At 48.4% G+C, this 24,103-nt stretch overlaps 1 protein-coding gene across 2 annotated transcripts; it reads right to left on the bottom strand.

Annotated features, from left to right (window-relative positions):
* Positions 1 to 12,154: 12,154 nt before the first annotated feature.
* On the bottom strand, positions 12,155 to 24,042 carry lclat1 (lysocardiolipin acyltransferase 1). 2 transcript variants are annotated; one of them, XM_007898306.2, is made up of 6 exons: positions 23,934 to 24,042; positions 16,604 to 16,774; positions 16,116 to 16,314; positions 14,950 to 15,096; positions 13,951 to 14,067; positions 12,155 to 13,757 (listed from the first exon to the last, which is right to left on the bottom strand). In XM_007898306.2, the coding sequence occupies exons 2-6, from the start codon at positions 16,766 to 16,768 to the stop codon at positions 13,258 to 13,260; spliced, it is 1,128 nt and encodes a 375-aa protein (XP_007896497.1). In that variant the 5' UTR covers positions 16,769 to 16,774; positions 23,934 to 24,042; the 3' UTR covers positions 12,155 to 13,257. The 2 variants fall into 2 exon arrangements, with proteins under 2 accessions (XP_007896497.1, XP_042189177.1); XM_042333243.1 differs by lacking the exon at positions 23,934 to 24,042 and adding an exon at positions 22,670 to 22,871.
* Positions 24,043 to 24,103: the final 61 nt, after the last annotated feature.

Below are 24,103 nucleotides of genomic sequence, written 5' to 3'. Positions count from 1 at the left end.
TGACAGACTCTGCTGCCCCTGGGCTTGGTTCCTCAGCTCTTTGATACCCTCCCCATCAGCAAGGTGTAAGTTAGTAGAATGTTACCACACTTTACAGTGCCCGGGAGAAACTCCCCTTTTCCAGTAGCGCCACAGGATCTTTAACGTCCACTTCAACACAAGTAGATGAGACCTTGGTTTAATGTTTCTTCTGAAGGACGGCACCCCTGACAACGCAGGAATACAGAAAGAAGTATAGACCTGCATGAGCTCACAAGAAACACCCAGTATTTCGTGGGTTGTGGGTTCTGTGCTGCCCACAGCACAGAAACAGCTTTGGTCAAAGTGACAAATTACGTTTTGTCCATTGACGAAGCAGGGTTCCCTCAGTCTCCTCGTCCTCTTTGACCTCTCTGCTGCCTTCAATACAATCGACAACTGCATCCTCCTCTACCGCCTCTCCTCTCACCTCAACCTTCATGGTTCTGTCCTTGAATGGTTCAGATCCTACCTGTCACACCTTCTTCACTTTATCTCTACAAACAGTTTCTCCTCTAGACCCTGCACTGTCTCTTGCGGTGTTCCTCAGGGCTCTGTCCTTGGTCCCCTCCTCTTCAATATCTATATGCTCCCCCTTGGTGATATCATCGGCAGACATGGGATCAACTTCCACATGTATGAGGATGACAACCAACTCTATCCCTCTGCCTCCACCCTTGACTCCAGGATCACTGCTGTCCTGACGGAATGTCTTGTCAGACATCAAGTCCCGGTTGAGAGCTAACTTTCTACAGCTGAACTTCAACAAGTACTGAGTTTTCCTGATTGACTCCCGTCAGCACCTCCACACCTCAGCACTGACAGCTTCACCATCCAAGAATGCACACTCCACCTCACTGAGCCAGTCCGGAATCGTGGCGTCTTGTTTGACCCTCACCTATCCTTTCTACCCACACCCGTGCCATTACCCCCTCTGCTTTCCCCCACCTCCGCAACATCACCCGGCTCTGCCACTGTCTCACACCGCAGGCCGCCGAGACCCTCATACATGCTTTCATTACATCCAGGCTTAACTCACTGCTTGTCGGCCTCCCCAATTCCTTCCTCCATAGGCTGCAGATCATCCAGAACTCTGCAGCCTGTGTCCTCTCCCGCATCAGGCTCCGTGACCAAATCACCCCATCCTCGCCCGACTCCACTGGCTTCCCATCACACAGAGGATACAGTTCAAGATCCTGGTCCTCATCTTCAAAGCCTTCCATGGTCTTGCTCCTCCCTACCCTCACAACCTGCTTCACGTCCCCCGCCTTTCCGCTTCACCATTGGCGGGCGGGCCTTTAGCCACTCTGGGCGCCCCTTTGGAACTCCATTCCGCCTCACCCCCTCTCTTGCCTCTTTCAAGACCCATCTCAAGACCCTCCTCTTTGACCGTGCCTTCGATCACCCTCCTTCCCTCTCCCCACCCCGAACTCCACCCTCCCTGATTCCAACCTCCAGCTCAGGTTCGAAACACTGACTGTCCAGTGCCTTGGGACGTCCTCCTGATGTGAAAGGCGCTATACAATGTAATTTTGTTGTTCTTGTTGTCCACATCCTCATGGTCTATTTTGGATAGACGCTATATTTTAAACTTTCCTCAATACACAACCACCTCCATGATCCAGTCCAGATTGATTCGGTTGCCACCCGTCAAATTTTCATTACTGTGGATCTTTTTCTTTTGTTTCCTCCGGCAATTGACGTCCAGGAATAATTTTGGAATTCTCCCCTTGGCATCTGACCTAATATTTTTGAGGAGTCCTGTAGCTCAGTGGTTAGAGCACTTGCCTTGCAAGCGAGACACCTGGGTTCAATTCCAGGCAGGGTGAAACCTTGGGCAAGTTTCCTTACTCCACACGCCTAATAATAATCCCTCCAAAACAAAGCAATAATAAATTGGTCATTTTCAATCCACGGCAGTTTGTGGGACACTGCTGTGCGCGATTGGCTGCTGCGTTTTGCCCACAAATATACAGTCAATTCACTTTACAACATATTCTGGGACGCGCTTTGAGACGTCTAGAAGATGTGAAAAGCGCTATATCAAATGCAAGGATTATTATTATTATTAATAATCTTTGCATTTGATATAGCGCCATATCACGTTGTTGAGACGTCTCAAAGTGCTTCACAGAATATACTGTAAAGTGGATTGATTGTGTATTTTGTGGGCGAAACGCAGTAACCAATTGCATACAGCAATCAAACCCGGGTCCTCTTGCTTGCGAGGCAAGTGTTCTAACCACTACATTACAGTATATTCTGTGAATCGCTTTGAGACGCCTCGTAAACGTAATACAGCGCTATATCAAATGCAAGGATTATTTATTCTTCTCTTTTTGAGTAATACCATGGGATCTTTAACGTCCACCAGAACAGGCAGAGACGGTTTAATGTCTCATCCAATGCACGGCACCCTCTGACGATGCTGCAAACCCCCTCAGCACTGAATAGGAGTATGAACTTAGATAGTGAGTTCAAAGTCCCTACGTGGGGTTTGAACCCACAACCTTCTGACCCAGAGAGTGCTACTGACTGACCAAGCTATTATGATGAGTTCAGAATAACTGAATGCAGAAAAGCTTTTCTGCCGCGTGGAAAATTCAAGAACAAAAGGTCACAAAAGGACAACAAAAACAAATAGAAAATAAAGCTTTCAGTAAAAACGTGACAAGCGTATGGAGCAGACTGTCAGCACAAGAGTAGAACAAGGAACCAAAATACACAGTCACTACACTTTACAGTAAATCCTATGAATAATAAAAATAATAATCTTGCATTTGATATAGAGCATTATCACATCGTTGAGACGTCTTAAAGTGCTTCACAGAATACTATTGTAAAATGGATTGTCTGTGAATTTTGTGGGTCGATATGTTGCAGCCAATTGCGCACGACAATGTTCCACAAACAGTCATAGATTGAATGACCAAATTGTTTTTTGAGGGATTATTACCCATGGAAAGCGATACACCAGTCGACTAACAACTGGGTTCCTAGTTACTGCTGAGTAAATAGACAGGTGTGGAGTAAGTAAACTTGCCTAAGGTGTCTCCCCGCCCAGAAATCGAACCTGAGTCCTCTCGCCTGTGAGGCGAATGCGTTAACCCCAACACTACGAGACTCCACATGAAGCATATTGAGACATCCTCATAATGTGATGTATGCTATACCAAATGTAAGTAATAATAATAATAATAATCGTTGCATTTGATATAGCGCTTTTTACGTCTTCTAGACGTCCCAAAGTGCTTCACAGAATATACTGTAAAGTGAATTGACTGTATATTTGTGGGCGAACGCGGCAGCCAATTGCGCACAGCAATGTCCCACAAACAGTCGTGGATTGAAAATGACCAATTTATTATTGTTTTGTTTTTTTGGAGGGATTAGTATTATTATTATAACAGCTCAAAGAATTCTAGGTAGTTAGGTTTAGAGATAATAATAATAGTTGCATTTGATAGAGCGCCTTAACATATCGTTGAGATGTGCTCTTGTCTGAGACAGGTGATAGATTCCGGGATAGAGATGGAGATGGAGATGGAGCCTCTCCCCTCATCCCTCCCCCACCCCAACCTCCCCCCCACCCCACGCCGCAGAATCATATTTACCGCTTACGTGGCCTTTGCTACTTTTGTTCTCTTCATCCTCTTCCTCCTCATCAAGTTGACCTTTGGCCTTTTCAGCCCTGCCAGCAGCAGGAGTAGACGCGGGCGGGACTTAGTGAGCCAGCTCCTCAGAAAGGTCCCCTTTGGAAACCTGGAGATCAGAGACACAGCCATGGACAGGGAAGATTGTTTACACGTTGCCCTCACCCAGCCCCGAGGGTCACTAACGCTGGCCCCCAAATACCCTCTACATACAATCATTCACACTCCAGCACAGAAGGCGGTCGGTGCTTGCTCCCCCTCTGCATCTCTCTACTCTCTCCCTAGTACTTTTTTGTCTGATTATTGCTCTCGTATCTCGTGTGTCCTGTTTGATTATTGCTCTATCTCTGGTGTTTTCTGGCTGATTATTACTCTTTCCCTCCGGCTTTCTACCTGATTATTACTCTCTGATCTTGTTTCCTGTCTGTTTATTAGTCTGTCTTATTACGTAATACTCTCTTGTGTTTTCTGTCTTGTTTCCTGTCTGATTACTCTCTCATCCAATTTTCCAGTTTGATTATTACTCTACTTCTATCTCATGTGTCCTGTTTGATTATTACTCTATCGTTGTGTTTCCTGTCCAGTTATTACTCTCTTCTGAATTACCTATCTGATTATTATTTTCTCTCACATGTTGCCTGTCTGATTATTACTCTCTCTCATGTTTGATAGCAGATTATTATTACTCTTGCTAGTCTTCTATCTGATTATTACTCTTTCATGTTTCCTCTCTGATTATTGCCCCTTCTTTTATTTATTATTAATTATTACTCTTCTATTTATTCCTATTTTGTTTCCTATTTAATTATTATGTTATCTTGTTACCTGGGTGATTATTACTCTAGCTGTACTACCTATTTGATTATTACACTGCCTTGTGTTTCCTGTCTGATTATTCCTATCCCTGTTTCATAGAAATTTACAGCAGAGACCATTCAGCCCATCATGTTCTATTATTCTTTGTTTCTTGTTCCTTGTCTAGTTAATACTACCTCTCTGTAGTGTTTGCTGTCTTATTATTCTCTCTCTTTTATTGCCTATCTGATTAATACTCTTCTTTCTCTCGTATTTTCTGTCATTATTATTCTCTCCCACATGTTTCCTGATTCTCTCTCCTATTTTCTATTTGATTATCACTCTCTTCCTTGTTTCATATTTGATTATTACTCTCTTTCTACTTTCTTGTCTGGTTATTACTCTCTTACTTTTCCTATCCTTTTTGTTCTTGTGTTGTCTGTCTGACTATTTCTCTCTATTGTTTCATATTTAATTATTACCCTCTCTTGCTTCCTATTTCATTATTACTCTCTTGTTCCCTATTTGTCTATCAATCTTTCTCTTGTTTCCTGTTGATTATTACTCTCTCTCATCTTTCCTGTCTCGTTGTTATTGTCTTGTATTGTGTACCCGATTATTTCTCTTTTATGTTTTTGGTCCATTTATTACTCTCTCTTGTTTCCTGTCCGATTATTACTCTCTTGTGTTCCCTGCCTGATTATTACTCTTATGTTTCCTGTTGAATTATTAATCTCTAGAGTTTCCTGTCGGATTATTTACTCTTTCTTATTGCCTGCTTGATTATTACTCTCTAGAGTTTCCAGACTGATTATTACTCCTGCTTCTTCCTGCTGGGTTCCCACCAGTGCCAGCTCTGCTCCGGCTCTATCTAATCCCTCAGTTACTCACTCAGTTCACAAAGCCAGTGCACAATATTGGTGTTTGCTTATCCTCAGCTTCCCTGCCCACGGCCACCTTCTCCATCATCACAATATAGCCTGCCTCCATCCCTCCCTCACCCCTAACACCAAACCCCTTGTGCACACCTCTGTCACCTCCACCATTCTCTTCACTGGCCTTCCCAACAGAACCACCCACAAGATACACAACATCCACAACTTGCAGCCAGAATGCTTTCCCAGGCCAGGTTCGATGAGCCTATAAGGTCCATCCTCATCAGGCTCCACTGGCGCCCAATCTGTCAGTAAATCAACAACAAAATCCTCATCCTAACTTTCAAATGCTCCAACGTCTTTGTGCCCACTCACCCTTACCTCTGTGATCTCCTGCTTTCCTGCTCCCTCCTCCCCTCGTTCATCTCAGGTCTGCTCCACGTACCCACTCTCCCTCCCAGCTCCACCATTAATGAGCGAGCCTCTCGTCCACTCTGCCCCCGCTCTGGAACCTTCTCACTAAATCTCTCCACCTCATACGCATCCTCCAACTCTGCTTTCAAAACCTGTCTAACAACCTACCTCTTCAATTGCACCTTTGCTGATCCCTTGCCGCCCCTTAGCACCCCCTCTACCCCACCCCTCTCCCCTCAGGGAAACTGGCAGAAACAAGCCCAGTGACAGAAGGAGTTTGGTTCGGTGCCCAGGGTTAGTCGGTCTGACAGGTGGAGGGGGGAAGGGTGGGGAGATGGGGGTGGTGGTGGAGTGGGAGAGGGTTAGTCCCCAGACAGGGACCACGTTACTTATCTGGAAAACTCTGCCGGGACGCTCGCACCCTCGACACATACACACAACGTACACTCACTCCCCCAGAGCCCCAAATACCCAAATACATTTCTTAAGCGGACCTTCCAAAAGCTTGGCGTAGGGCCAAGGTCTGATTTTAAGGTGCCCCTTACCCCACGCACCACGTCTTAAAGCCACAGCCACTTTTTCTCGGGTCTACACAACATCCATAGGAAATGAGTTTAAGAAGGCGCTTACCACGTAACTCCACACATTTGCTAAGTGATGCCCTTGCCGTGCCCCTTCCAAAGCATAAATCACGACGACTGAGCCTGTGCTATACTGGAACCTTCACCCAGAGAATAGCAACTCGTCAGCTCGGTGTATTTCAAAAAGCCAACTGGAACTCAGCACTTCTCCCTGTGCCGTCACCCAGGTCTGTGTTTTCCCTCCAATCACAGGGCGGTGTCCAGTGTTACCACCGGTGGCATGGGTGTGCTGAATAGGGGGCCGGTGACTGCCACTCACACCGCACATTGTTACAGCGAGGTAAACACCCCAGGCCCCAAGCGCGCCTTAACCCTTCATTCCCCCAGCCCCACAACTCCTAATTCAACAAAACTCCGGCGCTCACATCGTCACCTGGATGAAACACTGCACTCCCGTCATCCCAGTTCTCACCAGTCTCCACTGTCTCTCCGTCTCCCAGCAGATTGACTTCACAGTCCTCACTGTCAACTCCAAGTCCATTTTTGGGGGGGCGGGGGGGGGGGGGGGGGTGTTAGCAGACAGGTGTCTTACACGTGTGAAAACCCATTGCCATTCTTAAGAGTATCCAAACCAAATTGAGAATTACATACATCCCACCTACACAAGGAAATGGACTGCCTGCTCTCTCCCTGGAGGGACACATGCTGCTTACCTAATTCCAGAATGTTAGGCTCAAGTTGGCAAGAGCCAAGGCTTGGGGACCTCAGAGTGTGCTTTGGGGGTAATTGCTGGAGTCTAACCAACTAAAAATAGTTTGCCATTGAGAGCACAGTCTGCAAATCCATCCACTCCTTTACACCTCCTTATCTCTCAATCTTCTTACACTCCTCTCCCTTCACTCAGCTCCGTGCTAGCCTCGGCTGAGACCTCAGTGCAGTGTGGCTAAAGGCATGTTAAAAGAAGATCTTGAGGCAGGCCTGGAAGGAGGTAAAGGAGGGACCGAGAGGAAGGGGCTCTGGGATGGAGTTCCAGAGGGTGGGGGCAGAAGGGCTAAAGGCCCGATCGCCAATGGTGGGGCAGGCAGAAAGAGGGCAAGCCAGAGCCCACTGAGTGGAGGGACCGGACAGGTTGGTATGGGGTTAAGAAGTCACAGGGGTAGGGAAGAGCAAGACCATAGAGGGCTTTAAAAGTGAGGGCGAGGATTGTAAACTCGATCCTCTGGGGGATGGGAAACCAGTGGAGCCGGGAGAGGATGGGGGTAATTGGCTCACGGAGCCACAGGTGGGGAGAGGTCAGAGTTTGGCAGTAAATAATAATAATAATAATAATCCTTGCATTTGATATAGCGCTTTTCACGTCTTCTAGACGTCCCAAAGCGCTTCACAGAATATACTGTAAAGTGAATATACTGTATATTTGTGGGTAAACGCGGCAGCCAATTGCGCACAGCAGTATCCCACAAACAGTCGTAGATTGAAAATGACCAATTTATTATTGTTTTTTGTTTTAGTGGGATTATTATTAGGCTCTGTGTGGAGTAAGGAAACTTGCCCAAGGTTTCGCCCTCTGCCTGGAATTGAACTCAGATCTCTCACTTGCAAAGCGAGTGCTCTAACCACTGAGCTACAGGACTCCACTAAATGTTGGCAGGCCATTCCTCTACAGCCGAGTGGCTTGCTGACACTTCTGCCAAACACTCCAAGATGTTACCCTGTGTGAATAATAATAATAATCCTTGCATTCGATATAGCACCTTATCCATTGTCACCTTGTCACAAATAGCCACGTAGTGAGTGACCAATTTTATTTGGGGGATTGTTGGCCAGGACACCGGGAGAGAAACTCATTTCTCTTTTCAAAGGCATGGGATCCTTAACATCTACCTGAACAGGCAGGTGGGACCTTGGTTTAAGGTCTTATTCGAACGACGACACCTCCGACAATGCAAACCCCCAGCGCTGCATTGGAGTGTCAGCTTAGACTGTGGGATTCAACCTTCTGACTCAGAAGTGAGAGCACTACCAGGCTGAGCCAGGCTGACACACAACATGGTGGACTACACAAGTTGTTCTTGTTGCTGCTGCCAAGGTTCACACAAGAGTAGTTGTCACTTAGACAGGTATTGGAGAGCAACCAGCACCCATGGAACCGCAGTCTAGCCAGAAGAGAGCAGATGAGGAGCAGAGAGGTCAGACCAAGGGCAGAGAGACGTATCCCATAGTGGAGCAAAATCTGAAAAAAAACACCATTGGACACACTCAAGTTAAAAAAATATTGTGTTGGAATTGCCTTAGCTACATTTTGGCCACAGGTGGAATATTGTGCTCAGGTTTGACCTCCTTGTTGCAGGAGATGGTGAAGGGGCAGCGCAGGTTTGTGACTATAACAGCAACTTGCATTTACGTATCACCCTTCACACAGGGTAGTGTCTTGGAGCACTGTAGAGTGGTGGTAAAGTGAGGGAAGAGCTGGAGGGGAAGATGACCTTAGGTGTGGTTGAAGAGTTAGGTTTTAAAGTGGGAATTAAAGACAGATAAAGAGGAGGCAAGGTTGATGGATTGAGGCAGGGAGTTTGAAAGTGTAGGACCACAGTAGGAATACTGTGTGCAGTTTTGGGTTCCTCATTATAGGAAAGATGTCAAAGTGCAGAGGGTGTTGGGGAAATACTGTTTTACGGAAAGGCTCGATAACTGGGCATTATTTCTCTGAAGCTCAGAAGGCTGAGCAGAAATGTAATAGATGATGGGAGGCTTAGATAATAATAACAATAATAATAATAATAACAATGCTTGCATTTGATGTAGCATCTTATCACGTTGTTGAGATGTCCTAAAGCGCTTCACAGAATATATTGTAAAGTGGATTGACTGTGTATTTTGTGGGCACATGGCAGCAAATAATGCACAGCAGTGTCCACAAACAGTTGAGGATTGAGTGACTCATTTTTTTTGTTTTGAAGGATTATTTCCCCGGCGAAGCGATACGCCATTCAAATAACAGCTGGGTTCCTACTTAATGCTAGGTAAACAGGAGTGTGGGTGGAGTAAGATTACTTGCCAAAGGTTTTGCCCTACCCAGGAATTGAACCTGTGTCCTCTCGCTTGCTAGGCGAGTGCTCTAACCACTACGCTACGGGACTAGATAGGGTGGACAGGGAAAGATTATTTTTAGTGGTCAGTTGGTCTAGAACAATAGTGGTTCAATCATTTTGCCCAACAAATACATTTTTCTTGATTGAATATTTCTTGATTTTCATCTTAAGGGAGATCGGGAGGAGGTTTTTCACGCAGAGAATGTGGTGGGAGTGTGGAATTCTCTACCACAGTCAGTTGTTGGGGTGGCACGCCATGTGAACATTNAAAAAAAGACTGGACATACAGTTAAGAGAGAATAAAGTTGAGGGAATATGGGGAAAAAGCCGGGATATGCGACTAGAGATAGGATCTAGGATAGGCACTCTTGTGGAGTATAATAATAATCCTTGCATTTGCTATAGCACTTTATCATGTCATTGAGACATCTCAGAATGCTTCACAGGATATACAGCACTGTAAAGTGCAGTTACTGTATTTTGTGGGTGAAACATAGCAGCCACATGTACACAGTAGGGCCCACCAACAGCCATGAAGTGAGTGACCAGTCTTATTGGGAGATTGTTGGCGAGGGCACTGGGAGAGAGAAACTTCCTTCACTTTTTGAATAGTGCCGTGGGATCTTTAATGTTCACCTGAACAGACAGATGGTTTAATGTATCATCCAAAGGATAGCACCTCTGACAATGCAACACATCCCTAGCGCTGCACTGGAGCGTCAGGTTAGACTATGTGATTCCAAATCCCGACTGTGGAGCTTGAACCCACAATCGTCTGACTCAGAGGCAAAAGTGTTACCACTGAGCCAGTCTGACACACCAGCCCGACTAGATGGGCCGAATGGCATGTTTCTTGGCTGTATCTTCTATGAATTTATGAATCTGGGGTGTAGTGGCTGGTGGCTTGGCCACTGATGGTAGCACTGAGGGTTTCAGGGGGACGGGCAGCAGGTCTGTGCTCAGAGTAAATGGGCAGGCAGTGGAGTGTGGCACCATTCAAATAATGGAAACAAACAATATACATATGAAGAGAAGCTAAACATCCATTTCATAAACTTTACAATGAACCCTTTGTAGTGCTTAGACACATGGTCACTCCATTTACAGTGAATACCGTTGGTCATTTGTTTGTGGGTCATTGCTCTGCGCAAATTGGCTGCTACATTTGCCTACAAAATACAGTCACTATACTTTACAGTATTTGTTATGAAGTGCTTCGAGATTTTATCACAATAATAATTATAATCCTTACATTTAGTACAATGCCTTTCATGTTGGGAGCAAATCCTAAAGCTCTTCACAAAATACACTGTAAAGTGTAGTGACTGTGTGTTTTGTTGGTGAACAGGCAGCCATTTTGCACACAGCAATGTCCCATAAACAACTATGAAGGGAATGATAGATTTTATCTTGAGGATTGTTGGCCAGGACAACGGGAGAGAAACAGGAGTGGGACTAAGCTCTTCAGAATGGTCTCCTTCTGCGCAGTAAATTCCACGATTCTATGAGTTACAGACAGCTCAGGGGAAGTTGGAGGTGGGGTGGGGGAGGGCTGGGGGCTGTGTTGAGTGGGAGTCAGTGGCGTTGGGTTTATAGCTGGATAGGGAATGTAAACAATCTCTTGTTCCATCGACATCCAGAACTCTCTGATTGCTGAGCTCAGGCCTATTGTGTTGTGTACAGGGCCGCAGCATGTACTGCACCGGCTGCCTCATCGTTACAAGTACCAGCACATCCCATCCCATTGATGGGGCTGCACGAGGGGGCCATCAACTGCACAAGAGGACCAGCAACTGCACGAGGGGACCAACTACACAACGGGACCAACTGCATTAGGAGGCCAGTAACTGCACAAGGGGACCAACTGCATTAGGAGGCCAGCAACTCCACGAGGGGACCAGCAATTGACTAAATCAACAACGTGAGGAGCAAAGAAACAGCACAAGAGGCCCAGGCAGCTCTCAGTCTGGCTCATCGGTTGCGCTCTCGCTTCTGAGTCAGAAGCTCCACGTAAGGACTTTGAGTTCAGTCCAGGCTGACACTCCAATGCAGAGCCGCGGGGAGAGTTGCATTGTCAGAGGTGTTGCCCTTCAGAATGAGACGTTAAACCAATGTCCCATCTGTGCCTGTTCAGGTGGATGTTAAAAGATTCCAAACCACTATTCGAAAAGAGAAGGTAGTTTCTTTCTCCCTGTGTCCTGGCCAACAATCCCCAGATTTAGTTGTGTAAACGGACTATTTCAGGACAAATGTGAGGAAGTGTTTTACCCACAGGGGCATCTGACACTCAGGGAAACCCATCACCATGCTTAAGAGTATGCAAACCAAACCAGTATGCAGGGACACATCCTGCTTACCTAATTCCAGTGTTAGGCGCAAGTTGGCAACAGTGGGGGGTAACTGCTGGAGTCTAACCAGCTAGAAACATATAGCTTGCCATTGAGAGCACTGTCTGCAAATCCATCCATTCCTTATCTCTCCAATCTTCTTACACTCCTCCCCCTCCACTCAGCTAACTCAGGCTTGTTAGTGTCCTCCCCCCACCCTCTCCGTACTAGCCTTGGTGGCCAAGACTTCAGTTCCTGCAACCCTAATCAGACACACCTCACCCTTTTTCCATCCCTCCAATCTTTCCCTTAAAATCCCAACGCCTTGGGACGAGCTCCCTAAGTGAAAGGTGCTATAAAAATTTAATCTATTGTTGTGTGATGTACAAAAGACAGGCAAAGTGTTGAAGAATATTTATTACTATCAAGCTCTCTTAAAAAAACACAAACAGCAAACACGACACCGGTTGAGGACGGGCTACACGCACATCACCCACTTTCAGGGCACACGAGTACTTATTCACGCCTCCCAAGTGTGCATGTCCCACGAATATGGCGACATGAGTGTTGATGGCGACACAGATATGACATGCGTGTCCCCATTTCTACGAGGCTTGTGTGGTGAACCTACAGCTAGGAGTCAGTCGGGACGGATTGGAATATAAAAAGCAGTGGCCAGGCTCCCTGCTCGTCCTCCACATGGATGGAATCAGAAAACTATCAGACACTGGACTCACATCTCAGCCACCCCGTGTGGGCTGGCTCACTCACACCACGAGGGACAGGGGTGGGGAAACAAGGTCCTGAGAAAGTGCAACATCTGTGCTTTCATGGCGTCTGAATCGCTGATTGGTGAGAATGGCTGAGTGGAACTGACAGCACGCACCCCCCCCTGCACACACACACACACACACTCCCTGTTGCCGGTCAGAGACCCCCGGGGTTTATTTCATCGCTGAGCTCAGGGGAGGAGAGCTGCCGCTTTGTCCTATAACAGCCTCATTGGGAGGGGGGGGGGGGGTGAAGAGGAAGAGGGGTACTGCCTACACAAGCCGTTGTCAAGAACCCCCCCCAATGCACACCTGGACGAATGACGCACAGCAGAGGGAATGCTCTCCTGTTTTGCGTTGTTTCAGTCTGACAATTGCGCCTTCACTTTTTTAAACCGGCGCAAAATGAGATCAGAGTGAGTGGGGCAGGGTGGGGGATGGGGAGAGGGAGGGAGGGAGAGAGGCTCTGTTTCCGCTCGCTCCACCCGGGTATGGGAGCAAGACACCCGTCACGAAGAGAGAAAATCTGCTATTTTAAATTACATTTCCATGCAAATATAAAAAGAACACACAGACACAGACAGATTGGGGGCATTGAGGCAACAAGGTCACTCCCCACACTCTTCACTTAGGGTGCGACGGACAAGGAGCATAGAGACAAAGCCCCCCTTCCCTCCCCAGGTGGGGTCACTCGGCACATAGTGGGGAGTGAGGGGGTGGGGCGGAGTCATGTCACTCAGCATGGTGCTGTGCCGGCCGCTGGCCCCTCAGCCCAGCATGGCAGGCCAGCTCCATGACCTCACAGCCTCCGAAGACCTTCTCCTGGAAGATAAAGAAAAGGAGGATGGAGGTGAAGTACCAGCGAGCGGCCGTGTAGGTATAGACCAGCACGAAGGCCGCAGCGATGAAGGGCAGCCAGAAGAGCAGCGAGGCGCATTTGATCAGGAAAACCCTGAGCTCGGACTTGCAGTGTGGCACCAGGCCCTCGCCCTGCACCTTGAAGGACCTCTGGCCCCCGTAGAAGGATTTGAGCAGCTTCTCCTTGGCTCGCCAGCGTTGCTGACACCAGGCCTTCAGCCCGTCCGGCGAGGAGGGCAGGGAGTCCACTGAGTGCCGGTAGATATGGAAGTGGATCTCTTTGGGGAAGTTGCCGGTGAAGAGCTGCCTCTCGGTCTGGGGGAAGTTGTAGGGGTAGGCCACCGTCACGTCGTGGATCGCATCCAAGTTAGCTCCTGCCGGACAGCAACAGGAATAATAGTTGTTAATAATAATAATCCTTGCATTTTATACAGCACCCTTTCATATCGTGGAGACGTCTCAAAGAGCTTCAGAGGTTATACTCTAAAGTGCAGTGACTGTGCAGCCCTCCGTCAGCCTCCTCTTAATAGGAAGGGTCCAGGGGAAGTTGGCGCGGTTGGCACTGACCTTTCCGCAGCTGGTCCACGATGAAGGCGAAGCCGGTGGTACGTGGGTGCAGCACGTACTCGTACTTGGACAGCCCGCTCTGCTCAGCGTACTCGTGGCTCCGAAACTGCGTGAAGGCTGGAAAACAACAATATCAAATTGCATTTATACAGCGCTTTTCATGTCGGGATAACGTCCCAAGGCGCTGGACAGTCACGGATTTGGAACCGATCCGGGGATCAGATCAGGAGGGATGGAGGGCTGAGAGCGTAGGGGTAGGAGGGTGACCAAAGACGCGGTCGAAGAGGAGAGTCTTGAGACGTGCCTTGAATGAGGTAAGGGAGGGAGCGAGATGAAGAGAATGTGGGATGGAGTTCCAAAGGGAAGAGAGGCTGATGGTCCAACTGCTGATGGTGGGGTGGGGGACAAGAAACAGGCCTGTTGAATGGAGGGGGCAGACAGGTTGATAAGGCATTACCAGGTCACACTAATAATGATAATAATCCTTGCATTTGATATTACGCCTTATCATGTTGTTCAAGTGCAGTGACTGTGTATTTTGTGGGTAAAATATGCCAGCCAATTGCTCACAGCAGTGTCCCACTCAACAGCCATGGAGTGAGTGACCAATTTTATTTGGGGGATTGTTGACCAGGAGACCGGGAGAGAGAAACTCCCTTCTCTTTCCGAATAGTGCCCGGGATTTGTAATGTCCACCTGAACAGGCAGATGGGACCTCAGTTAAATGTCTATTCAGGCACCTCTGACAATACAGCACGCCTCCCAACCCTGCATTGGAGTGGCATCTTAGACCGTATGATTCCAAGTCCTGACGTGGGGCTTAAACCAACAACTTTCTGACTCGGAGGCAACAGCGCTACCACTGAGCCAGGCTGACAAGCTTGGTGTGGGAGAAGATGAAACGGCACAGTTACCAAGCGATCCAAGCCCTCGTCCCTCCCCCATTCGCCCACCCATGTGGCCGACGGGGTGTGGGCTCAGATGCCAAGAGGAACTCACGTGTCAGGTCGGTGCCCTCGGGGAACATGAGCAGCTGCAGTGGTTGCTTGATCTCACAGAAGTAGCGCAGCATGGCCTCCAGGTGGGTCCGGTCCTCCTCCCACTTCCTTCGGATGAAGATAAAAGCCGCCACCTGCATCGCCCAGCCTGCAGAGCAGATATGGGCTATTCACAAACAACAACAACTTGCACTTACATAGTGCCCTCCACGCATAGTGATTAGAGCACTCGTCTCACATGCGAGAGGAACCGGATTCGATTCCTGGGCGGGGCAAAACCTTAGGTGAGTTTCCTTAGAAACTGGATGGGAGGACGGGTGTTCTGGAGGGATGGGATCCGATGGGCCGAAGGGACTGCTTCATCTGAACCGCTTGTGATTTTGTGATCTAAATCCTGGTTTTATTGCTCAGGTGTTCATCCAATTCCCTGTTTGAAGAATTATTTTGATCCAGGCTCAACAGCCAAAACCCAGAGTGAATTATACACACACACAGACACACACACAAACATAGGAACTAACCAAATCCAGGAGTGGATTACACACACATAAGCACAACAACTTGCATTAACTTGCACCCTTCATGTGCGGTAGGGTCTCAGAGAGACTCAAGCGCTCTGGGACGCTTCCCTGCATGAGGGGCGCTATATAAATGCAAGTTGTTGTTGCTAACAGTGTCGGAGCTTGACACCGAGCCAGAGAGAAAGGGGAAGTGACTGTAGGTACGGTTGAAGAGGAAGTTCTTCAGGTGTGATCTTGACAGTAAAGCAAAGGGACTGAGCCAGACAGTTCCACAGTTTCGGGGCTGAAAGTACAACCACCAAGTGTGGAGTGGAGGGGACATGCAGGAGGCCGGAGTCAGCCGAGTGAATGAAGTGGTTTGTGGAGTGGGGTACAAGCAGGTTGGATAGGTAGGTTAGTTCTTACGGTGTGAAAGATCTAACCAAAACCTTCAATGAATAAAAAGAAGTACTGCAGATGCTGGAAGTATGAGCAAAGGTCATCAACCTGCAATGTTAATTCACTTTCCTCTCTCCATAGATGCTGCCTGACCTGCTGATTGTTTCCAGCGACATATATTTTTNAAACGAATGGATTACACACACACAGGAACTAACCAAAAAAACCTGGAGTGGATTACATACACGCACACACACAAGGCACTTACCGAAGCCCGGAAGGGACTTTAGGGTGTCTTTCAGACAGATCTTCTGCTTCCTCAGATAGCTGCATCGCAATAAGCAGTTCCACAGAAACATCCAGTCCAGCCTGGTGCGGTGGTTCATGATTATCACACTCCGCTCGCCAGGGAAGAAGCCATCGCCTGTGATCACCAACTTCACCCCAAGCACCATCTCTATCAGCGCCTGTGGAGCACAGCAAACGACTTAAATCCCTGAGGGGAAAGGGTTAAATTTCAGCCCCACTAGAGGGAATGAGTTAAATCCCAGCCCCATCAAGGAGGAAGAAGAAACTTATCTAATGTCCCTCCCCCACAAACCACCACCAGGAATCACCTTGCTTGGGAGGTGAGTGCTCTAACCACTACATTAAGGGACTCCCTGGCCCGTGTTCTTCTGATCTAGTGCCTGATCACATGAAAACATCTCACGGGGAGTGAATTAGAAGCAGTGTGAGTGTGGTCCTGGCACTTACCACGGGAAAGGTGAACCAGGTAGCGATGATGCGATCTGTGATCCAGCGATACAGCGACGTGGAGATCAGCATGAGTGGCAGGAGGGGAGCCAGCAGGAAGATACTGCCGAAAAAACTGCTGAAAAACAGCAGGAGCAGGAAGAGCGGTCCCCTCAGTGCGACCATCCTGTCCTGCACAGAGAGAGAGTCAGTTATTGCCCCTCAACACAACCCTACTGCCCCACGGGGGGGAATGCGGCCAGAAAGAGTCAGTGACCCCGCACTCGAATTCCACACTCTTATTGAAGTCCTGTAACGTATTACTTAGCCACTCTCCTCACAGGTTAGATTCCCGGGCAGGGTGAAACCTTAGGCAAGTTTCCTTACTCCACACGCCTCTTTTTACCCAGCAGTCAGTAGAACCCAGTTGTTAGTTGATTGGCGGATTGCTTTCCAGGGATAATCCCTTCAAAAAAAAATAATTTGGTCACTCAATCCACGGCTGTTTTTGGGACAGTGCTGTGCACAATTGGCCGCCATGTTTCACCCACAAAACATACAGTCAATTCACTTTAACGTGTTTCTGTGAAGCCCTTTGAGACGTCTCAACAACGTGATGAGGCGCTATATGAAATACAAAGATTGTTATTATTCCCTCCAATTAGGTAAACTTCCACCCACCCACCAGTAGAGATGGAGGACAGGGAAGGTGTGGGTAAGAGGGTGACCGAAAGCGCAGTCAGTCTTGAGATGGGTCTTGAAGGAGGCAAGGGAGGGGCGCGGTGAAGGGACTGTGGGATGGAGTTCCAAAGTGTGGGGGCAGAATGGTTGAAGGCCCAACCGCCGATGGTGGGGTGGGCAGGGCAAGGGACATGGAGTAGGCCAGAGCCCATTCAACAGAGGTCAGTATGGAGTTAGCAGGTCACAGATGTAGGGAGGAGCAAGGCCGTGGAGGACTTTGAAAGCAGCTCTGGGTCTTGGGGACAGCAGCTGCACTCTGCGTACTTTCAGCAAGACATGTACAAAGTACCTGCGAGACCCAGTTGCAGCCACAGCTTAAGAACGGGACAGAGCAGGACAAACTCTCGTCCAACCGGGTTTCTCCTCTACACACTCACTGAACCAAAGTATTACAGATTAAAGATTAATGTTGAATCGGCCTTTGTACAGACTGGTTTAAGTCGTAAATCCTGCTCCTTTAATCCAACCGCAGCTGTTCCCTCTCTGGCATAAACCACGTCAGTGATCAAGTGTTCCCAATCATAGTAACACAGAATTTACAGCAAAGGAGGTGGCTCTTTGACCATTGGCGTCTGTGCTGGTGCTCCCTTCCCAGCAGGAGCTCTATACACTAATCCCATTCCCTGCTCCCTCCTCATCGTGCTTGCTCCCCAATTAATAATAATAATCCTTGATATACTACCTTTCACATCCTCAAAGTGCTTCATAGGAAGTACTGTAAAGTGGTTGACTGTGTATTTTGTGAGCGAAATGTGGCAGCCAGTGGCACACAGCAATATTCCCACAAACAACCATGGAGTGAGTGACCAATTTTATTTGGGGGGATTATTGGCCAGGACACCAGGAGAAACTCCCTTCTCTTTTTGAATAGTGCCACGGGATCTTTAACATACCCCTGAACAGGCAGTTGGGATCTCAGTTTAAAGTCTCATCTGAAGAGCACATATGTTGTAATCCCGTTTCATAACTGAAATTGTGAATATATGTTAACCCATGTAGTCGAAATAACCATTTTGATTAATGGTTAAAATGATGATGTAGCTAAGAAAATCAAGATGACTTGTTATTGTAGCTGAAAGATTTTTCATGATGTTTGTCCATAACAAATTCATGTTTTAATTGGTGTTGTGTTAAAGATGAGGTAGCTGAAGATGTCATCCCATAACAAATTTACGTTTGTGTTAAAGATGTTTTTTATAACAATTCATGGTCTTCCATAACAATAACAATTCTGCAGATTGTATTTTATTGTTATTTTATGTGAGATAATTGGTTCATGGACGTGAGAATGGAAAGATTTTACATTTTCATCCTGTCTGTGGCAAATCGATTATAAAAGATGTATGGTTGAATATATTAGCATGGATTGAAGAATGGCTAAGGGGAAGAAAACAAAGAGTAGGGATAAACAGGTCCTTCTCAGATTGGCGGGATGTGACTAGTGGCGTGCCACAGGGATCAGTGCTTGGGCCTCAACTATTTACAATCTACGTCAACGATCTAGATGAGGACATCGAACTTAATATATCCAAATTCGCAAATGACACTAAACTAGGAGGGAGAGTAAACACCGAGGATGATATTAAAAAAATGCAACAAGATATAGATAGTCTAGGTGAGTGGGCAAATAGGTGGCAGATGAAGTATAATGTAGGGAAGTGTGAGGTCATCCACCTCGGTGGCAAAAACAGTAGAGCAGATTATTTTTTAGAAGTGGAGAGACTAGATAGTGTCAGTGTTCAGAGGGACTTGGGTGTCCTTGTACACCAGTTACAAAAAGTTAGTTTATAGGTACAGCAAGCAATTAGGAAGGCCAACGGTATGTTGGCATTTGTTACAAAAGGGTTAGAATATAAGAGTAGGGAAGTCTTGCTGCAACTGTATAGGGCCCTGGTGAGACCGCACCTGGAGTATTGTGTGCAGTTTTGGTCTTCTTATTTAAGAAAGGATGCACTCGCCTCGTGTACAACATAGATTCACTAGGTTGGTACCTGAGATGAGGGGGATGAATTTTGAGGATAGGTTGAGCAATTTAGGCCTATATTTTCTAGAATATAGAAGAATGAGAGGTGTTCTTATAGAAACCTATAAGATTATTAAAGGGGCACGACAGAATAAATGGTGGGAGACTTTTTCCCCTGGTTGGAGAAACTATAACCAGGAGTCATAGTCTTAAAATTAGGGGTAAGCCCTTTCGCACTGAGTTGAGGAAAAACTTCTTCACTCAGAGGGTAGTGAATTTATGGAATTCTCTACCCCAAAGGGCTGTAGATGCTCAGTCCTTGAACATATTCAAGACTGAGATTGATAGATTTCTTGTGGATTAAGGGATATGGGGATAAGGCGGGTAGGTGGAGTTAGAATAGATCAGCCATGATCTTATTGAATAGCGGGGCAGGTTAGAGGGGACAAATGGCCTACTCCTGCTCCTAATTCTTATGTTCTTATGTTATGAACTAAACTTTGTTCAGCCTAGGACATAGCATATCAGGTGCTGTCCACACAAGAGCCATCTTTCATGTGACAATATGAACTAGTGAAGCAAATGTGTTTTCTTCGGGGTTAAAATCCGTCAGACTTAGACTATTCCATCGTTTCATCAATGTTCATTAACTCCAGCAATTTCAGGAAGAAGGAAACTGCAGAAATTTCAGAACGTCTGAAATCGTCTTAAAGGTAACGGGAAGAAGAATAACAACTGTCGAGCAGAATTAACACCAGCTAACAACTGTTGAATAAAATACACAGCTCAGCTGTCCATCATTTAAAGATTCAACTTTCACTTCGTAATCAACGAAGTGATTTACGATTTACGAAGAGGTTTCTGGTCTGAAACCAGACTTTTCGTCTGATGCAAGACTTTTGCTGCTGTTTGTGAATTTACCAACTGACTTTGATACAGACATTTGTCTATGCTAGACTGTCTGTTGTGTTTGTGATAAATGAAGCAACAAGCTTTACATTTCTTATTAAGTAAAGAAATTTTCAAAAACATAAGTTGCTGAGTGTCTTTGGTTCCTCTGTTCTCTGGTCCTTATTTAAAGGAAGGCTGTAAAGAATAAGCTGGTTTTATTCTGCTCATTGCCCAAAACCCAACACCTACAACAATGCAACACCCTCCCAGCGCTGCACTGGAGTGTCACCTTAGACTAAGTAATTCCAAGTCCCGACGTGAGGATGAACCCACAACCTTCTGACAAAGAGACGAAAACGCTACCACTGTGCCAGACTGACACACAAGGGGTGATCTGATTGAGGTGTTTACAATAATGAAGGGTATTGTGAAGCTAGATATTGGCCCTGTGGGAGACAGAGCCAAAACACAACAGAATATGCAAGTTAGAGCTAAACCAGAAAACATGGCCTCACACTCTGGCAGTGAGAATGTGGAACACTCCATCCCAAAAGCCGTAGAGGCAGATCAACAGGATGTTTAACAGGGAGACAGACGAATACTTGGAAAGTAAAAGAATTAAATGGTATGAGGAAATGTCAGAAATAGGATTAGTCTCGTAATTAATAATCTTTGCAATATAATAGTAATTCTTACATTTGATATAGCATCTTATCACATTGTTGAGACTCACAAAGCGCTTCACAGGATATACTGTAAAGTGGATTGACTGGGTATTTTGTGGAATTCAAGTCCAGAATATCCACTTGAACAGGTAGACAGGGCATCAGTTTAATGTCTCATCCAAAGGACGGCACCTCCAACAATGTAGTATTTCCCTGTTAACCCAACTGTGAGCTCAAAGTTCCTGATGTGGGCCGTGAATACACAACTTCTGACTCAGAGGCGAGCGTGTGATAGACTGAGCCAAAGCTTGCTTTTTCCAATAAACTGGTGAAACAGGCTCGACTGACCTAATGGCCTCCTGTTCCTGTTCTAATTCCTCTGCTATTTCCTTTTATATTGCTCTTCAACTGATTATCAAATTTACTTTAATGCCGTTTGCAGTGTCGTGCCAGACTTTGCAGGAGATCGACTGTAAACATAAAAGACTGTGAGAGATGGGCCGTGCCAGGTAGTACTGGGTCAGCCAATGTGAGATGGGCTGGGCTGCACTGTGCCAGGCTGCGCAGGGCCAGGCAGTGTGAGACATTATTATATTTATTATATATATTATTATTATGGGCTGGACATGCCAGGCTATATTATGTCAGTCTGCACTGTGGTAGACAGTGGATTGGGCTGCACTGTGCCATGTGGTACCATGCCAGTCTGTGCCATGCAAGTCTGTGTTGTTCTAGGCTGTGTGTGCCGGGCTGTGTGTGCCGGGCTGTGTGTGCCGGGCTGTGTGTGCCGGGCTGTGTGTGCCAGGCTGAGGCTGTGCTGTGCTGTGTGGTGCCAGGCTGAGGCTGTGTGTGCTGTGCTGTGTGTGCCGGGCTGTGTGTGCCAGGCTGTGTGTGCCAGGCTGAGGCTGTGCTGTGTGTGCCGGGCTGTGTGTGCTGGGCTGAGGCTGTGTGTGCTGTGCTGTGTGTGCCAGGCTGTGTGTGCCAGGCTGAGGCTGTGCTGTGCTGTGCTGTGTGGTGCCAGGCTGAGGCTGTGTGTGCCGGGCTGTGTGTGCCGGGCTGTGCTGTGCTGTGTGTGCCGGGCTGTGTGTGCCGGGCTGTGTGTGCTGTGCTGTGTGTGCCGGGCTGTGCTGTGCTGTGTGTGCCGGGCTGTGCTGTGCTGTGTGTGCCGGGCTGTGTGTGCTGTGCTGTGTGTGCCGGGCTGTGTGGTGCCGGGCTGAGGCTGTGTGGTGCCAGGCTGAGGCTGTGTGTGCTGTGCTGTGTGGTGCCGGACTGAGGCTGTGTGTGCGGTGCTGTGTGTGCCGGGCTGTGTGTGCCGGGCTGTGTGTGCCGGGCTGTGTGGTGCCGGGCTGAGGCTGTGTGGTGCCAGGCTGAGGCTGTGTGTGCCGGGCTGTGTGTGCCGGGCTGTGTGTGCCGGGCTGTGCTGTGCTGTGTGTGCCGGGCTGTGTGTGCCGGGCTGTGTGTGCTGTGCTGTGTGTGCCGGGCTGTGCTGTGCTGTGTGTGCCGGGCTGTGTGTGCCGGGCTGTGTGTGCTGTGCTGTGTGTGCCGGGCTGTGTGTGCTGTGCTGTGTGTGCCGGGCTGTGTGTGCCGGGCTGTGCTGTGCTGTGTGTGCCGGGCTGTGCTGTGTGGTGCCAGGCTGAGGCTGTGTGGTGCCAGGCTGAGGCTGTGTGGTGCCAGGCTGAGGCTGTGTGGTGCCAGGCTGAGGCTGTGTGGTGCCAGGCTGAGGCTGTGTGTGCCGGGCTGTGCTGTGTGGTGCCAGGCTGAGGCTGTGTGGTGCCAGGCTGAGGCTGTGTGGTGCCAGGCTGAGGCTGTGTGTGCGGTGCTGCTTACCTGTCAGCGAGTTGTACCGCCGCCGCTGCTCTCCGGGTGATGCCGCCGCCGCCGCCGCCGCCGCCGGGCCCGCTTCTCCCTCCCTCCCTCCCTCCCTCAGCTACAGCAGCGCGGCCTCCGCCTCGCCATCCCTCAGCTCCTTCCCGCGCTGCTCAATGCCAGTGTCAGTGACAGCCTCGGCCCTGCCCTGCCCGGCCCGGCCCTGCCCCGCCCTGCCCCGCCCCGCCCGGCCCTGCCCTGCCCTGCCCTGCCCGGCCCGGCCCTGCCCCGCCCCTGCCCTGCCCCGCCCGGCCCTGCCCTGCCCGCCCGGCCCGGCCCTGCCCCGCCCGGCCCCGCCCCGCCCTGCCCCGCGCGCTCTCCCTCTCCCCCTCCCTCCCTCTCTCTCTATCGCTCTCGTCTCTGTGTATCTCTGTGACTTTGGCGCCGTCGTTCGTTCAGCAGCAAACTCCCGGAAGCGGAAGTTGGTTGCCCTCGAGCTGGAGTGCGTCGGCCCAACGCTTCCGGAGGGAAACAGCGGGCGGGCGTCGCCATGGTGACGGTGACGGCGGGCGGGGCGAGAGGCGGGGGGGACGGGTTTTGGTTGCACTGAGTGAGGGACAGCAGCTCTGGGCGGGGCCTCGTCTTTAACATGTTTTCCTTTCAACCTTTTTTTAAAAAAAATATGTACACATTATATCCCTTTCCCCCTTTCGAAGACCTTCTCTCGACACTGTTTCCAGAGCCCTGATCGAAATCCGCCATTCTGCTCCTCATCGGAGCCGGGAGAGCAATGATGATAATGATAATAATAATAATAATAATATTCCTTTTGCATTTGATACGGCGCCTTATCACGTCTTCCGAGACGCCTCGAAGCTCTTCGCAGGATACGCTGTAAAGTGGATTGACTGTGTGTGTGTGTGTGTGTGTGGGGGTGAATCGCAGCAAACACTTGCGCTCAGCGGTGTCCCACGAACAGCCGTGGATTGAAGTGGCCAATTTAGTATTTATTTTGGAGGGATTATGAACCCCCAGAAAGCGATCCACCGATCGACTAACAACCAGGTTCCCACTTACTACTCTGGTAAAGAGGTGGGAGGAGCAAGGATAACGCACCTAAAGTTTAAAGGGAAGGGGAGCTGGTGTCACTCACGGCCATTCACTTCAACGAGTAAATTGGCTGCCACATTTACCTACAATGATCACTATACTTTACAGATGTGTGCAAAACACTTTGAGACATTCACGGCTGTAAGTGCAATACGAAACCTAAAGACTCGGGTACCTCTTTTTAAATTCCTCTACGCAGTGCCTCACATTCACAGACCCTGCAGATTCCTTTGATCCATGGTTGCTGTTTTCCCCTCTTGTCTGCTGTGTTGATCTGCCTGTGAGTGTGGCAATGTCATCAGGAGGTTGAGACACCACTGATGCAGTTTCACTTTGTTCCCTGAG

This window comes from Callorhinchus milii, unplaced genomic scaffold, assembly GCF_018977255.1.
Source record: "Callorhinchus milii isolate IMCB2004 unplaced genomic scaffold, IMCB_Cmil_1.0 Scaffold3, whole genome shotgun sequence".
Classification (NCBI taxonomy): domain Eukaryota; kingdom Metazoa; phylum Chordata; class Chondrichthyes; order Chimaeriformes; family Callorhinchidae; genus Callorhinchus; species Callorhinchus milii.
The sequence above is the reverse complement of the archived record's forward strand: the minus strand, read 5'-3'. Positions and strand labels throughout refer to the sequence as shown.

Excerpts from the sequence above, each read along its gene's own strand:
- lclat1 (XM_007898306.2), bottom strand. The coding sequence starts at position 16,768 with ATGGTCGCACTGAGGGGACCGCTCTTCCTGCTCCTGCTGTTTTTCAGC. Across the intron at positions 15,097-16,115 it reads AAAGTCCCTTCCGGGCTTCG|GCTGGGCGATGCAGGTGGCG; the intron begins GTAAGTGCCTTG and ends TCTGCTCTGCAG. Across the intron at positions 14,068-14,949 it reads CGAGGGCACCGACCTGACAC|CCTTCACGCAGTTTCGGAGC; the intron begins GTGAGTTCCTCT and ends GTTGTTTTCCAG.